General features: G+C 39.0%; 1 protein-coding gene across 1 annotated transcript in view; it reads right to left on the reverse strand.

The window, feature by feature from the left end:
• Positions 1 to 4,032: 4,032 nt before the first annotated feature.
• The window catches only part of MALT1 (MALT1 paracaspase), a 35,723-nt gene continuing 23,073 nt past the window's right edge, over positions 4,033 to 16,682 (reverse strand). The window contains exons 11-17 of the mRNA XM_075726652.1: positions 14,501 to 14,678; positions 13,075 to 13,149; positions 11,865 to 11,992; positions 7,985 to 8,134; positions 6,331 to 6,488; positions 5,297 to 5,422; positions 4,033 to 4,497 (exon numbers count right to left, since the gene is read on the reverse strand). Of these exons, the coding sequence (XP_075582767.1) occupies positions 4,033 to 4,497; positions 5,297 to 5,422; positions 6,331 to 6,488; positions 7,985 to 8,134; positions 11,865 to 11,992; positions 13,075 to 13,149; positions 14,501 to 14,678 (1,280 nt within the window). The remainder of the gene's footprint in view (positions 4,498 to 5,296; positions 5,423 to 6,330; positions 6,489 to 7,984; positions 8,135 to 11,864; positions 11,993 to 13,074; positions 13,150 to 14,500; positions 14,679 to 16,682) is intronic.

The raw sequence follows: 16,682 nt of genomic DNA on the forward strand, positions 1-16,682 counted from the left end.
CAGGGATTTAAATGTTGGCTTAATTTATGCATGCTTAACTTTTAAAGTGCTTTACTGGATACAGGCCAAAGGAAATGGCTGCCTCTTGCAGCTTGTCCTCAAGATACAGAATATTTCACCCTTATCATCAATGATTAAAGCACGAGCAGTCAAAGCAGTTCCTAAAGGCAGTGATACAGTAAGAAAATGCCTTTGCATCACCATTCCCTTTTTAAGTATGGTTCAGAATGATAAAGTTTTCCTCCACAGACCCTGCTGCGGCAGGTAGAATTTTGTCAGACAATTTGCACAGGCCCCTCTCCAATCTCTACAGTTCGTGACGTTCTCTTTACCATGCTCAAATATAGTTACAGTTCAAGCATCTTAGGTATAGAGGGCAACAGAGCTGGGGCAGGGTCTGGAGCACAGGGCTGATGGGGAGCGGCTGAGGGAGCTGGGGGTGTTCAGCCTGGAGAAGAGGAGGCTGAGGGGAGACCTCATCGCTCTCTACAGCTGCCTGACAGGAGGGGGCAGGGAGGGGGGTGCTGGGCTCTGCTCCCAAGTAGTTAGCGATGGGACGAGAGGAAATGGGCTCAAGCTGCGCCAGGGGAGGTTTAGATTGGAAATTAGGAAAAATTTCTTCACGGAAAGGGTGGTCAAGCATTGGACCAGGCTGCCCAGAGAGGTGGGGGAGTCCCCATCCCTGGAAGTGTTCAAAAAACGGGCAGAGGTGGCACTTGGGGACATGGTTCAGTCTGGTCTACCCTGGATTGGTTTAGTGTGGACTTGGCAGTGTAGGTTAATGGTTGGACTGGATGATCTTAAAGGTCTTTTCCAACCTAAACGATTCTATGATTCTATGGTAGATCCTCAAAGGTTAATCAGTTCCTACCGAGGCTGACAAAGACCGTGTGCCATGGGACCACGTACCAAGCTTCGGAACTAACCAACGTACGTTAGAGCTCCCCAGCAGCAGGAGATTCCCCGAGCGGTGAGCCGCTGCGCCGCTGCAACGCACCAGCTGGCTGCTCGTAGCAGGTTTTAAATCATGCCAGGAGACAGCTGCTCACACGTCAGCACTGCTGCTCCTGGAAGCCCTTCCTGTGCCGTGAAGGAGTGCACCTGCAAATTGACAAGCAAATACAGTCAGTAAGTTCCCCTGCCTTTCTCCGGACAACTTTTAAGGTTTAATAATTGGATTCTTTCTCTATCCCCATTTCTCAAGGGAATCCAAATATTACTGAAACTCATTTGGATATCTTTGTGAAGCGATGAAGAAGGATCATTTGAGCTTAGCCAGCAGTACAGCTGGGATATGAGAAGCTAGAAGGCATATAAACTTGCAAAAAAAAGAAAAAAATCTTCAAAGTGCATAGTTTTGATAAACCTGTACAGGCCCAGGGCGCAGATGTGTTTAACTTAAGCTGAAGCTCATTATTCAGACTTCCCCTTCTTTTTTGTTAAGGAAACTATTTTATTATACACATTGTTTTAATACAGTTTGGGGGTTTTTAAACTGGGAGGAGTAGAAGAATATAGCAACTACATATGCAGATACATTGTTTTGTGGACAACGGTTTATTACACAGTAAGAAACAGAATAAGCTTTTATACAAATTAAAAAACTGTTACAAAGTATCAGCTAGATATTACAGTACTAGACCATGTCTCAAGCTGTAATTTTTGATTTATAAGTCAATTACACAGGATAATTAATGCACAGGTACATCTCATTCATCAATAAATATTTCACTATTTAATACCCTCCAAAGGAGAAAGTCGGAAAAATCAAGCTCATTTGCAGGTTGCTTCAAGCATGGCTGTCATTTTGGAAATAACTACATTGAAATCCATGTACAGATATCCACCTTTCAGCACAGATGAATCTGAAGATCAACAGATGTAGTTAACATTCCCATCTGAAACTTGCAATGGCCACGTACAGCACCTCCCTCGGTGTCCAGCCAACATGTTGTAAGACTACCAGATCCCACCAGAAGGGTGGATCTCAAGATTTAAACTGGTTTGTCCACCACGTCAATGAGATTCAATTATTTTATTTTTTGCTACCTACTTAATGAAAAGCGCTACTATAATTTTTCTGAAGTAAAAAATTATTTCGCAATGGGGATCTTAATTAAATCAATACTGCTTATCAATATTACCTTGGCAGGAAAGGCTACTACTCATATCTGAAGAGTCCCTTGAATTTTAATTACCTCACATCCTGCTATTTTCATGCTTTCACAGCATTGAGACTTTTTAAGACCTAATAAAACATCAGTGTTCTCATATTCGTCCCCAGATATACATAGGCTAGTCACAGATATTTTGAAACAAAACCAAACATGAAAAAAAAATAAATTGGTGTCTTTTTTGACCAAACTATTCAACCTGAACATGCAAAACAGTGTCGTGAGCAAAACTGCCCTTTCCCAAACACAGATCAAAAAATTTTGCAACTTTTAAAAGGTTTGGCAGCTAGCCCAAGCTAGGTCTATCTGTTCCCTTGGGTCCACAAAGCAATAAAGCACCATATGAAAGTAGCTCGTTTGCTTTTCAGTAGAGGATGCCTTCTGAAGGTGCCTATGCCTCCACCTCTCACAGTGAGATTCTGGGGTTCAGAGGCTGAAGGACCTAGAAGACTAGCTTACTTCTGGCATCTCGCCTACGGATGAACTCTGCCTTTGAGCTCCGGAGCAAATGCGCACATGTAGGGCTAATACGGTGTCAGGTTGTGACATGAAGTTACTGCGTGACTAACTGCACAATACTTTGCTTGCTACGAACAGGCACTTTTTTCCTCAGACTTCCATTTAGTGTTCTTGCAGAACATGAAAAGACCACCCTTCCAGAAATCAGATCAGTAAAAGTCGTGTGTTACATAAGAGAAAGATTGTCATAATAAGAACAATCCACCACAGTATGAATCTGTGACTTTGCTCCCTCTGACAATTTGTAATCTAGCTTTCTTAAAAAAAAAAAAGTGATAATGTTAGTTCACTAGTTCAGTTCATGTTTTGTTTTCCTTGCACAGCTCTTCATCCGTCAGTTGCTGCCAGACATTGGACATCTGACCACAAGAGAGGAGAATGCAGTCAAAGCTGATTATTAGCTACATCCAAGGGACTGGAATGCCAGTGACTGATCCCGATACATACATGAGGAAGGAAAGAAACTGAGGCTTGAGGGAGACATATTCTTAATACTAGAATATTAAAACATGGTATCTTTACTTCTGTAAAAGCTCCCTCTTTGCGCAGTTCATTTACCTTATGTGTCATCTTATATACTCAGTAGGAAGCTCTTACAACATATATAAACACACAAAACCTTGTTTTAATGCAGTATGTAAAAAGAAATCCCTGGATATTGAACAACTGAAACTGCAAGATGGGAGAGAGAAAGGTCTGTTTATCATTTTGGGGCTAATGGATTTTTTTACAATCATGTTAAATCATAGAGGACGTGGAAATTCATCTTCCTGCTTAATTCTGTCAACATTTTTCCCTCTGACAGCTATACATGTTTATCTTGTTTTTGTATAGGATTTCTCTGAAAACAGAAGATTTATGAAACATACATTTACAGTAAAGCTTATAACTCCAGTTGGTACTGGAGAAGCAGCTGGGAAGATCCAAGGCTTTACTATTTCAAGAGAAACTTTGTCACCACAGCCAGGCTTTTATGCATTCATACCCTAACAGAGATAGGCAGCTTCCTCCCAGAATTGCACGATTGCCTCTGTCTGTTAGCTGCTTGACTGCCAGAGGATGGAATAGGAAACTCTAAGGAGTTCAAGTTTTTCCCTGTATCAGATGTCAAATGGTAGCAGAAAAAAATAAAAATCATGCCTTTTTTATTCCTAAATATATCAGTCCAGTTTTGTCTCTTTGGATCTGAAAAATTTTCATCACAACCTCATTTCCAGTACCACCTCTACACTCTCCAATCCCTTTGTCCTGAAGCTCCCAAACTCCAGGATACGGATAAGCAGTGTGGAAGGTCCCCTACTCAAGGATGATACTGTAGTCTGTTCTGAACATATCACAGCTACTGCTGTTTAGAGAATCTGAGGGTGTCCGAGAGAAGGAATTCCAGTTCAACAGTATCATCAGTGGTCTCTACTGGTACATTACTCTTTTCCACAGGGGGCAAGTAATTCCGTACTTCATGTCTTGAAGCCAATATCCTTGAAGTCCCATTGCAAGAACATGCCTCCGGTTGTCTGATGCTGTCTGAGCAAATACGGTTTGTATGGTAAACGCCTGGACAGGAATTTGGTTGGCAATGACTAGGGATGCAGTATTTAGTTGCCACTGGACTTGATTCTACTTGATTATGAAAAGGATTATTAGCCATGCAACAGGTCTGGAGACAATTATTAGTTCTGAATCCATGATGAAGGCCTAATTTAGCAATAAGGGGCTTCCCAACATTAACTTCCTTTCTTTCATCCATTGTATCTTCTATTCCTGGATACTCATAGTGCAAGCAAACCGTGAAGATCAAGTGTTCCTGCAAAAGAGGAAAGAGAGGAGGTTGGGGGGGAGGGGGGGGGAAGAAAAAGAAAAAAAAGCTACACTTCCTCCCCAAATAAACAATATAAGAAACACTTAAAGAGAGACAGTCTACTGGAAAAGGAGACTAACCTTTTTAGGAGCTAAAGACACTTATTAGGCAAGACTTGTTTACTGAGGACCTCTTTTGGTTAATACTTGCTCACCTGGTAGTTTTTATTTCTAGAAGCACTTATATTACACCAGCTGCCAAAAGCACTGAGGAAGAGGTACCAAGTGATATCCAGCACAGATGTTCATGACACAAAGATACAGAGATAAACGTAACAGTGCCACAGTATGCTGAAGTGAGAACCTTTCAAAAACTGCATGCCCAAGAGCACAGGATGGAATGGAAGGAGATGATATGTAACATTTTCATCTCCTACTAATGACTTTGTAAGATGCGTATCTACTTCAGGTCACATTCTTCTTGTACTACAGGGCATAAGAACATCCCCACAGTGTGCAATAGGTGATCTTCACAAAAATAATCATCTTGTCAAAGTTCAGTACAGGCCTAGATAATACTAAGTGCCTTGCACGATGGTATAAAGATTGCATGTGCATTGATTCCCTGGCTTTTATTTTTATGCTAAGAAACTAAAGTCACTAAATTGTGCCATTAGCCATTTCTTCCTTCCAAAGAACATGTTACTTATTATGCAGACAATACACAGCTACCTCAACAGAAGTGCAAAGCAACATGATTAATCTAAATTATCTGAACAAACTTGCGAGGAATAATATATATTCACCCTTAGTTTCTGCAGTGAACTTAGCCTGGTGTAGAGGCAGTGTTTGGGAAGGTCCTTTGATACTAAATAGCTTCCGGTTTCCTCAGGAGTTCCTTTATTGGCCTCTTTAGGATCCACATCCAGATCCTGTTGCAAGAAAAAGAATAAAACTTAATTGAAGGTACAGAATTTGTAGATCATAAAATAGTTAGCAGTATTTCTTTCTATAAAGCCAGTATTTTCTTCTTAAAAAGAAAGAAAGCATCAATCTTGGATTACTTGCAAAAGCCACTGAAATCCCTGTTAGTCACAGGCAGAGGAGGTTACATTTGAGTAGGTTACCCTCTTTTGCTGATAGCTCCCGTCAAACTTGCTGTGCTTGCTTCAGCGTTGCTCTTTTTTACCCAGCTTCTGCTATGAAGTACAGTACTACAACACTAATTCTGTGAGCTAAAAATACATGTATTTATTATGCAGATTAACTAACTCAAATATTTTATTCATAAAGCATAAGAAGTGTCCTGTTTGTTCTATCTAAAAAGGTTTTCTGCCCCATGTCCTCTTTCACAGACATCAGAAAAGAAGGTATTTTGCCCCAAGGAGCCTTCTGTTTTACTTGTATCCTTCACTTTACTGTGATGAGCTGAGTAACATCAGTGGAACTAGACAGGATCACCCAGGTCCAAAGAACTGTAAAACTAAAGCCTAAGAAACCTTGTCCTGCAAGATAGATGTGTCCTCAGCTCACACAGGAGCTACTGACATTTAACTTCTTTAATTAAATATAACAAATACTTGATATTAGACAATGAAAAACAAAGGAGACTTGGAAAAAGATCAGCCCAGATTAATTTTATTATATTTTTAGATATATTAAAAATATGCAAAAAAACCAAAAAAGTAAATGCGTGTGTCTGTACAGACACACACACATGTAAGCATCTGATTTCAGCAGTTTAGACCCATTTTATTACAAAAGATGCAGTTTGATACAGACAGGCCAGTTTTCAACTTCAGTGGAGGGAGATCACCAAGACACCAATAGGAACACTTACGAGTGCGAAGTCTGTAACGTAGGCTCTGCAAACTACTATTTCAGGCGGCTTCTTTACTATTCGTGTGTAGATTATCATGACATTGGAAAACTCGGCCGCAAACCCCAACTGAATCTGAACACCACATTTGAATTCAAGATACATACTTTCTGGAAGCTCTGCAAATAAATAACACATCATTACATTCTAAATAAAACTTAGCATATGTATTGTCTTTTTTATTTTTTAATGTATGAATATATATAAATTTATATATATAAAAATATGTCTATTGTCTATTTTTTATTTTTAAATTCAAAAGTTTTAAAAGGTATAGACCTCTTCCTCCTGCCCTCCCTCCATCTATCACTTACATATTGACACTGAAGCAAACCAGGCAGCGACACCGTTTGCTAGTATCAGACGGTAACTGGTAGACACTGCCAGGGAGAGCTGACTCAACTTGTGCTTTGCAGGTTTCCTTCCAATCTCTGTGCAACTACCAAGGTGTCATTTACTGTAACTAGGATATAGCTTACTGACCCAAGAATTTGTTTACGTATCTATAATCAAACCAGTAAGGTTAATATGGTATATATCCAATATATAGAAGACACAGCTATAGCATTATAAGAACCTTTGAATTTGACAGCAGGAGAAGTTTCAGGTTCATTTTTTTCCCTTTCACAGCCTATGCACACATTCACAAAGCCTAGCCTGCAGCATTTTTCTTCTTTATATTTTGGATCTTTTTCAATCCATAGGAATATATCTGAAAGTGCTCAAGGGTCAATGACATCATTCTGTGTCTGTATGCTTTGTACTGATTTTTCTATTCCCACTGGAAGTGGATTATTTAACATTATCATAGACATACCTTTATACAAAGATAAAGGTTACTCTTCCCAAATTCCAAACACACTCTCTTCTATGCATGGCTTAAAACAAATAAACCAGAAGATAACATTATGTCTTTATAATTTTTGTTTTGCATTTCAATCATTTAGCAAACAAGAATTAAGGGCCTGATTCCACAAATAAAAATCTACACCTGTGAAAGAGTCTGCCTACATGACTAGTTGTCTTAAAAATGCCACCCCTGACCCCATGCCCAATCTGTCAAAGAAATTCTAAAACGTACTCCAATGTATTTAGGCGGAAAAGATTAAAAGGTCTTAAACCCCACTGCCCTTCTTAAAAGAAGTCTAGAAAGCCTGGAACTGATCTCACCCTTATTTTAGTTTTCTAAGTTGTATACATTGAAAATTCCTTTTCATCATGCGCTTTTACAATACAGTTCACCTGGCTATTTTAGGTGATGACTTTAGAATGAGATTAATGATGTCTTAAAAGTGTCATTGTTAGACACAAACAGATTGCTGGGAGATTATCCCAGGAGGCAGACATCATACAAGCATCCCCTACAGTGTTTGAGTGGTCTTAAGTATACTTACTCAGGATGAATTCTGCATGTCACCTTGTTCATTACAATCTCATGTAGAGGTAAACAAAAATTTCCAAGATCTGAACATACTAATGAAAATTCAGATATGAGCTTGAATTTCTTCCATTTCCATTCAATATCACAACCCACAGACTAAAGATTATTAAAGAATTTTTTTCTTATTTTTCCCATCGTGCCATTAGGATCATCTCAAAGTAGACTGTACTATACCGTGAGCTTTGGCCCACTGTAGGTTCCGTGCCAGAGACTCTGCAGAAGATGCGGTTTGTTGAATGGGATCAGTTAATGCCCTTTTCTCAGACAAACTGCTGCGGATCTCCAAAGCTTGCTTGCCTTTGGTAAGGTGACACTTGCCCATATCTAAAAATAAGATGCATATAGTTTCTCTCAAAATCAACGCTGCTGAAATTCTAACTAAATTAAGCACATCACTGTAACCTTGCCTGGTTGCTATGGTTATGCCAGTGTCAGCACTTCCATAAAAACTTTTAGTTTCAGAAGTATTCATTGCTCAACTATTCATTCACTTAAGGCTAAAACAGCATGCCAGATGCCTACAAAGAATCCTGAGGGTTTTGCACGTGTCCTCGTCAACATGCTCACGTTTTTCAAAACCAATTCAGGCAATATCACAGCTCTGATTCAGTAAGGTCCTAATTAAAGTGACTAATTTCAAGAATGTGATCGATAAAGGGGCCAGTACTGTTTATTTAATATCAGCACTAATGATCTGGATGGCAGGACAGAATGCACCCTCAGCAAGTTTGCAGATGATTAAAAACTGAGAGGAGTGGCTGATACATCAGGGTTGTGCTGCTGTTCAGAGGGACCTGTACAGGCTGTAGAATTGGGCAGAGAGGAATCTCATGAAGTTCAACAATGGGAAACACCGAGTCCTGCACCTGGGCAGGAATAGCCCCATGCACCAGGACAGAAAGGGGACTGACTCGCTGGAAAGCGGCTCTGCAGAGAAGGACCTTGGGGACCTGGTGGACACCAAGCTGACCATGAGCCAGCAATGCATTCTTGTGGCAAAGGCAGCCAACAAGAACAGCATTGCCAGCAGGCCAAGGGAGGTGATCCTTCCTCTCTGGTCAGCACTGGTGAGGTCAGATCTGGAGTGCTGGGTCCAGTGCTGGGCTCACCAGTACGAAAATGACATGTACATACTGGAGAGAGTGCAGTGAAAGGTCACAGAGATGAGGGGCCTGGAACACCTCTCATATGAGAAAAGCTTGAGGGAACTGGAGCATCTTCCGTATGAGGAGATGCTGAGAGAGCTGAAACTGTTTAGACTGGAGAGAATGCGGCTCAGGGGACTTCTTATCAATGTGCATAAATACTTGATGAGGGAAAGTAAAATAGACAGAGCCAGACTCTTCTCAGTCAAGACCAGTGACAGTAGAAGAGGAAGCAGATGCAAACTGAAATGGAGAAAATTCCACTTAACCATAAGAAACAACTTTTTACTCTAAGGGTGATCAAACACTGGCAGAGGTTGTGCAGGGAGGCTGTGGAGTTGCCATCCTTGGAGACACTCAAAACCCACATGGACAAGGTCCTGAGCAACTGGCTCTAGTTTACTCTGCTTTGGGCAACAGGGTTGGACTGACAATCTCCAGAGGTCCTTTCCAACTTTAACCAGACTGCGATTCAAACTTACTCCAATTTATTAGGGTCTCCCCACATTTAATTCAATTACATTTAAAGGTGACATTTTCAGATAGTTTTGCTGCATGCAGAAAGTCAAAACCTATGGCCTGCCAAGTGAATTAAAAAAATCCTGGAAAATTTCTATTTACAAGTTCTTAAAAAAATGAAATAATGAAGGCTATTTACATGGAATACTTTTAACATGAACACCCCTTTGGAACATTTTCAAGTGTCATCAGTGCACCAATGTACTCACTAACACCCAATATCTGGTAATACTGACAACAATGGTTGTCATGTTGCCTGACAAATCAATCAATCTCCACTCTGAGTTCAAGAATGAGATAAGTAACAGGTCACACGTCAGAACCTCTACAGCATGTGACATTAACCTGGCAGTACAGACGAAGCAGTAAGAGTCCGTCGTATTTTACAGGACATTTGGGGAAGTGTAGGGAAAATGGGTGCTGGCAGAACTGTGATATGTTCTGATGGGAAAGCCACAAAGATGGGGGGAAGAGGAGACGCAAATCTCAGAGAACACTAACCCACTTAAGAACACCCAAAAGCAATGACAAAAAGGATGAGGGGAGGAAGAGGCTAAGAATATTTTTTGGATTTGTTCATTATAAAGTTTGTAAACTTCTTATGCAAGTTGAAAGACTGATTGGTCTGTGACCATGGCAGAATACAAGCGGGTGTCTGTTCTTCTACTACTCCTGCTTTGAACAGGCTGGCAATGGGACAACATGGCATAAAAACTAAAGATGTAGTATACACATATACTACAGACACAGTATTGATGCTAGGATGAGTGGATTTCAGGGTTCTCTTTTCACAGAACAGTAACAGTCAGAATGTCCCAGAAGGCAAGAAAGCTGAAGGAAAGGAAAGATATTGGGGCCTGCTTCAAAACAGAGTTTCAGGAATGATGGCTAAATGAATTTGGGCCTAAATACGGCAGCTGGTGAGCATCCAGCAGGAGGAGCTTTATCAGAGCTTCTGCCAGGCTTTCAGGAAACACAGCTGCAGCTACCTGCAAATGAGGGGACAGCAAGTACTCAAATTCTTCCTTTGTATTTAGGTAATGGCAAAATTGAGTACTACTGTAAGCAAATAAAAAGTACAAATCTTAATGCAAAAAGCATTCTGCTTGACTGCACCTGGCAAAAGAAGAAAAACACATCGCCCTGTGCAACCAAAAAAAAAAAAAAATCAACTTCAGCCCTAGGCTTTGGAATAATCATTTTAGCTTTACCATCTACAGATCCTATTTCTTCAGAACAATTCTGAGATCTTCTGAAATTTTATTTAACGTTTCACAGAACCTTCATGGGATGTTTAACAGATAAGACTGAAAATACAGAATGGTAAGTTGGTTTGATGGGATCTAGCTAAGCAGCATACCAACTATAAGCAAAAAGAAAGGGAATATGTACCAGACAAACAAGCAAATGGTAAGCAAGAACCATCACATTTCAATGGGTATCCTGGGGTTATGCTGGATTCCTATTGCCATCAATTTGACATAAATTCCATGCTTATATTTCAGCTAGTCAATCAATGATCTCTTCCCTTTCCTCAGTAGAGCACTGACAGAAGCTCTGTCGGTCTAATCTTTGCATTTCATTTCAACAGTTTGACCTGTTGACAGCAGAACTTTACTGTCCATTTAGGATCCTCTTGGATTTTTTTCTGCTTTTTGGATCCCTGTCAAAAGACAGACTGGGCAAAATTCTGAGAGCTGCAGTTGCACCAGCTACACTGGAAACCACAGCAGGGCTTGGCTGATTACATACATTACCTACAAATAACAGAGCCTTATACAGACAGCTCTTTGTAATGGCCATATCTATTCTTCTATGTTTTGAGCAAATGTTTGCACAGAAGCAATACATTTTCCCTCAGCAGTTTTCACTTTAGCACTTCTCCCATCAATTATAAAAGACAATTACTGAACCAGGCATATTAAAACATTGGATTGCCCTTTATAGTGCACTTATACCCTTTCATAGAGAGCAAATAATTATCACCACTATAGCATTCTTTGAGGTAGGTAGGACTCAGTTAATCGTTTAAATGAACGTGGAAATGACTGGACTACCACTAGCAGCTGACACCACAAGACAGAACAGTAATTTCTGTGGATGGACAAGTCAAAGCTCCAATCAGAAAGACACTCAGAACAAATAACGTTCACTAAAAAGGAGAGCATAAAATTGGTCACTATTAAGGAAGCTCAAATCCCTTTATAATATCATGATCTTTGTTAATGTGCTATCCTGCTTCTTGATAAAAGCTACTATTTTAATAAAGCGCAACACGAAGGAGGTTAAAGTAGTGTAACACATTCACCATGAGAAGAATGACATTCAAGCAAAGAAGTTCTCAGTAATGCAGGCTGAGAAGACTGTTAGTGCAGTAAGCTGGAGTTCACCTTCTGCAACCTCATCAAGCAGTACAGTAATCTTCTTGTCTTCTAACAAACGGTCCTTCAAGAACTTCATGAAGATTCCATTGGCCAAGCCTGACTGCTGAATTTCAAAAGCTTCTGCTCCTTGGCACCTATGAGATCACCAATATCAGACAAGGAAAAAACACTGAAACATCTGCATGATTAAGATAACATGAGGACAAAAGGAGTAAAGTTATGTTGGGAATGGGGGAAAGAAACCCTACAATTTGAAAACCAGGCTGTGTCTACGGCCAGCCTGCTCTTCATGTTCATTTGCAAGCAACTCATTCTGGGAAGATTTCACTTACAATCAAGCCACAGACCAGAGCTGATATCAAACTGTTTATATGAGGAGCTTAAACTTCTCATAGAAGACTTCATTAAAGCTCTTGACTACTTCTGTTCAACAGCTTTTGCACTTGACTTGAAAACTGACAGAGAGAGATTATTTAGGTTTCTGCTTAAGTAACCTCTTTAAATAGTTTCAATTGCAGTTGTAACTTTATTCTTTACACCTAGAAAAAGAAATACAGGGGCCAATCTATATGCTACTCCTCCAATTATTAATTCATTTATATTTCTAACACTTTTTCCCTAGAAATTTAACTTGCATTAACAGAGGAGACACATGACTGAAGAGGGTACAGCACATACGTTATAGTTCATAAACTGCTCCACAGTACTTGACCTTCTGTACAAGCTCACAGTGCAGTAACTACCATGAGGAACACACAGGACATAACTCCCCCTTCCCCATCAGCACAAAGAAACAGAACATTATGGGTCCGAGGGTAAAATTTGCTTTTTTCTTCTCTGTGTTTTTTTCATCTCTAATAAATAATACTTGGATGAGTAGAGCTCTCCTACAAGTAACCATTAGAAAAAGATCAGGAACACTGTCCAGCAGTTTCTGGTTTGCTGAATGCAGTTTTCTCACTGGTGTTACCCTATATCTGAATGGGAATGTTAAATACTAGGAATCATTACATACGCATTTCCACAGTCAGTTAGACTGTGGAATGATTCAAAGAATGAAGTAAAAAAGATAGTATGAGGACACAGATACGGATATAAATTACTGGTCCTTTAACACCACAGTTAGTATTTTTCCATAAAAGATTAGCTATACAATCTCAGCGCTCACTTCTGGCTTCAAAACCTTTATGGCACAGCAGAAGAAAAATTTCCTTACGTTGCATATCCAAAAACAATGTTGGCCGTAACCTTCAGAGCATCTAGGATAAGAATTGTGTCATCATATTCATTTCTGCAATAAAGGGAAACACAAAACAGTAAAACAATAATTTGAGAACTAATAATGATAACAAACAGTTGTTTGAAATATCAAAAGAGCACAGTTCAGAAACAGTAATTTTTTTCTCTCCTACAATTCTGGAATGAACCCCAGCTGCTAAAAGACAAAAACCAGCATCATCAACAGTCTTCACGAAGACAACATAAAGACACAGTCAGATATCACACATTACCCAGATGAGGGCATGCGATATTAACCAATATAGTTTGGCTACAATCTCTTAAAAAATTATTTCTGATAACTGGCCATTTTAGGTTATAACAAAAACGATATGAATTTCTCCCCACGCCCCCCCCCCCCCCCCATGGTGTCTGTGTAGTTAACATAAGGCTTAGGTAACAGTATTTTCTATCTGGACAGCAGATTGTGAAGCTGAATTGTGTCACTGGCATTTCATTAGCAGTGAGGTCTAGAGGCTCTACAAACACTAAAAAACTAGCAATTTTCTCTTATGAAGCATTCTTTAGAGACCAATTTTCAGAAGTGCTGGCTGAAGAGCTGATTTCAAGTGCAAGTTTAATCGAGCACAGTACTCCCTTAACATGGAAAGAAAAATAGTACTTTGTTTAGAAAAATCCAATAAACCAGTTGATATTTAAGCTCTAAATAAAGATACAACATCCCCAGCATACAAGCAGTCCACAAAAATCCATGCCTCTGAAGAGTTCTAAAATAAGCACTTGAGCCCTTCTGTCAAATTAACATCATAAGGATTCTCCTTCCTCCCTGCAATGAAGATGGTTAACGATACAAGGAGAAAGGGTAATTATTCTTCTTTAAGATGCCTAATTTCACTTTTATCTAATAAGACTGATGCTTTATAACTTTCAAACAACAACAAAAAAAGAAGAAATAGATGTAATTCAAATCAAGAGGCAAGTAACTGCCCATGAAAACAGAAAGTCTAATCACCAGCTTCACATTTCTATCCAAGGCCAAAGGCAAAATAAGTCTAAGAACGAATCCTATTGACTTTACAAGCACCCAGGTGCAGGCTGTGAATTCTCAGAACCACAAACTTTCAAGTACAGTGAGTTCTCAGCCTAGACTAAAGATTTCTCCTCAGTGTGAAGCCCAGCTTTCTCTCAAGATCCCTTGCTATTCTCTCAAAGTAGCTGTTCATTTTCAACTATTCATTTTTAAAATAGGCTCAGTTTTAATCTGTTGCTCCAGTGGATAAACTGAACTTCATAGTTGTTTCCCAAAACTACAGTCATTATACCCTCTCCCACTACCGTGAAGCAAAACCAGCCCTCAAACATCTAATGTCAGTTCTCACTATTCATGAATTATGATGTTATACCTTTTCCGACACATATCCAGCAGGAATACATTAAGTCCTGTCTCTTTTTCCTGCATTAGTTTGAGGATGTTCTGTACACACAGACAGTTTGCAGATCGGTAGGGATTTGGAGCATCAATAGGAACCATGAAACTGTTTCCATAGTTTTCGTAGCCATGGCCAGCATAGTATAACAAACCTGAGAGTTCAAAATACATGTGACTGAAAACACAGTTCAAGAGTACATTGGAACATTTCCATAAACTTTAGTGCATGCAGTTTTTGACCATACAATGTCCACACTATGTGTCTGTGGGAGATTAACATCATTCAAGCTACTCCAAGCAGTTTTTTTTAATATCAGTATGCCTTTGTTAATACAGGGAGGAAGAGGAGGCAGTGGGGGGAACCACAGTAACATCAACGTCACAATACACAGACACAAGAAGTTTAAAAAAAAAAAACAACAACCACTCATGCAATAGAATCAATTACATATTTGCATCAAATACACAAAGTTAAATACTCTTAAAAGGCTTTAAGTAGAGTTATGACCTCTAACAGAAATAATCTGTTATGTATAACTCACAGATACGAACAAGGAAATGTGCCAACTCCAAAACATCTTCTCCACATGTGCAATTAACAATGCTCTGAGTAGCAGTGAGTCCGTGCAGATTTTATAGATAGAAAAAAAAATAACACTGAACAGTTTGGATGGAGTTTTTTCTTTTTTTTTTTTTTTTTTTAAAACAAGAGATGCTGTCATCTTTAAAATTATTCTCCTTTAACTTTTTTTTTTTTTTTTACTTACCATTAATCATTGGCAATTCTTAAAAGTACTTTAACTAGAAAAAAATCAGAAAAACCTTGCTTGCATATAAGAGCATTTTGCAAGTTTTTAGTTTTGCTATTTCGTCTGTACAGTCAGTTTCTCCATGTGTTTTTCTTTTTTTATAGGGAGGGATAACAAATATTTTTACGCTTTGGGGGGGGGGAACTATTCCGTGACCATGCTTAGTAGGACTCCAGAGCACATTCCCATTACCAAACTACCCATAACTCATTTTTAGTTGATTGCATCTACATCTCTTTACAGTTACAGACTCATGACTCTTGTGGGTCTACTAAACAAATAAATTCTTTGCATGCTTACCTAGACACAAAAGATTATCCTACAATCATCTCCCTCTTGTCAATATATAACAGTCTACAATATTCTAAGATTTAAAATCTTCAATAAAACATGCAATAGTTTTATATAAAGAAAACATATCATGGAATTAAAAAAAGCTTTTCTTAACCCTGAAAAAGAAAACTGGGCTTAGATTTTACTTACATGAATAAAAATGTCAAATATTAAAGTCATATCAATTTGCAGTAAGATTGGATGATCTTAGCATTAATAACCTCCACTGCCATAAAATGCAGTTACCAGAAGCTTGTCTGATTAAATGGAATTTTCCAATTGCCTGTTGCCAGTGCTGGTTTTGCTTATCTATGGCAAGTTCCACCTTCTAAAAAGAATTTTTGTTGACCTATACAAAGCAGTCTATGGGGCAGATCTTCAACTGTGCTGCAGCTGAATAGAAGTCAACACAGATAGGACAATTTATGCTAACTGGAGATATGGTCTTCTTATGTCATCATTCTTACTAAAAACAGCTGTGAAATTTATGTCACTACACAACCTGAATATTCAGAAAAAACAAAATAAGCCTTACCTTAACATACTAAAAAGATCTAAATTTAAATCAGCTTGTGTAGGTAGGTATGCTAAGATGTTTTTACCTTTTCATTACTGATAGCTACAACAAATTAAAATACTTCTCTCGCACAGCCCTGCACTTTTTATAAAGGAATACCAAGATACAGCTATAGCCCTTCAAACTAAGCCTTCGGTTCTCTGTTACTTGTAAGCTCTCAAGTCATTAACAACTATGCCAAGACCTTGCAAACTGCTCCATTCAATCAACAGTGCTCAATTTCTTTTTATGGGAAACATGCATAGTCAAGATAAGCAGCCAGCAAGTGCATACAAGGTAAACTCCAGGATGCAAGGCTTTACTTAAACAAAGACTCTAATGGTTATTCATCTGCCAGAGTCTTGGAAAACAGCAACAGCTTTATTCAATTGAAAGCTAGATTTCTAAAGGCCACAGAATTTAAAATGTATGCTTAAAACCCTAAACAAATAAAGGTA

The sequence above is a fragment of the Pelecanus crispus genome, chromosome Z, assembly GCF_030463565.1.
Source record: "Pelecanus crispus isolate bPelCri1 chromosome Z, bPelCri1.pri, whole genome shotgun sequence".
NCBI classification, from domain to species: Eukaryota; Metazoa; Chordata; class Aves; order Pelecaniformes; family Pelecanidae; genus Pelecanus; species Pelecanus crispus.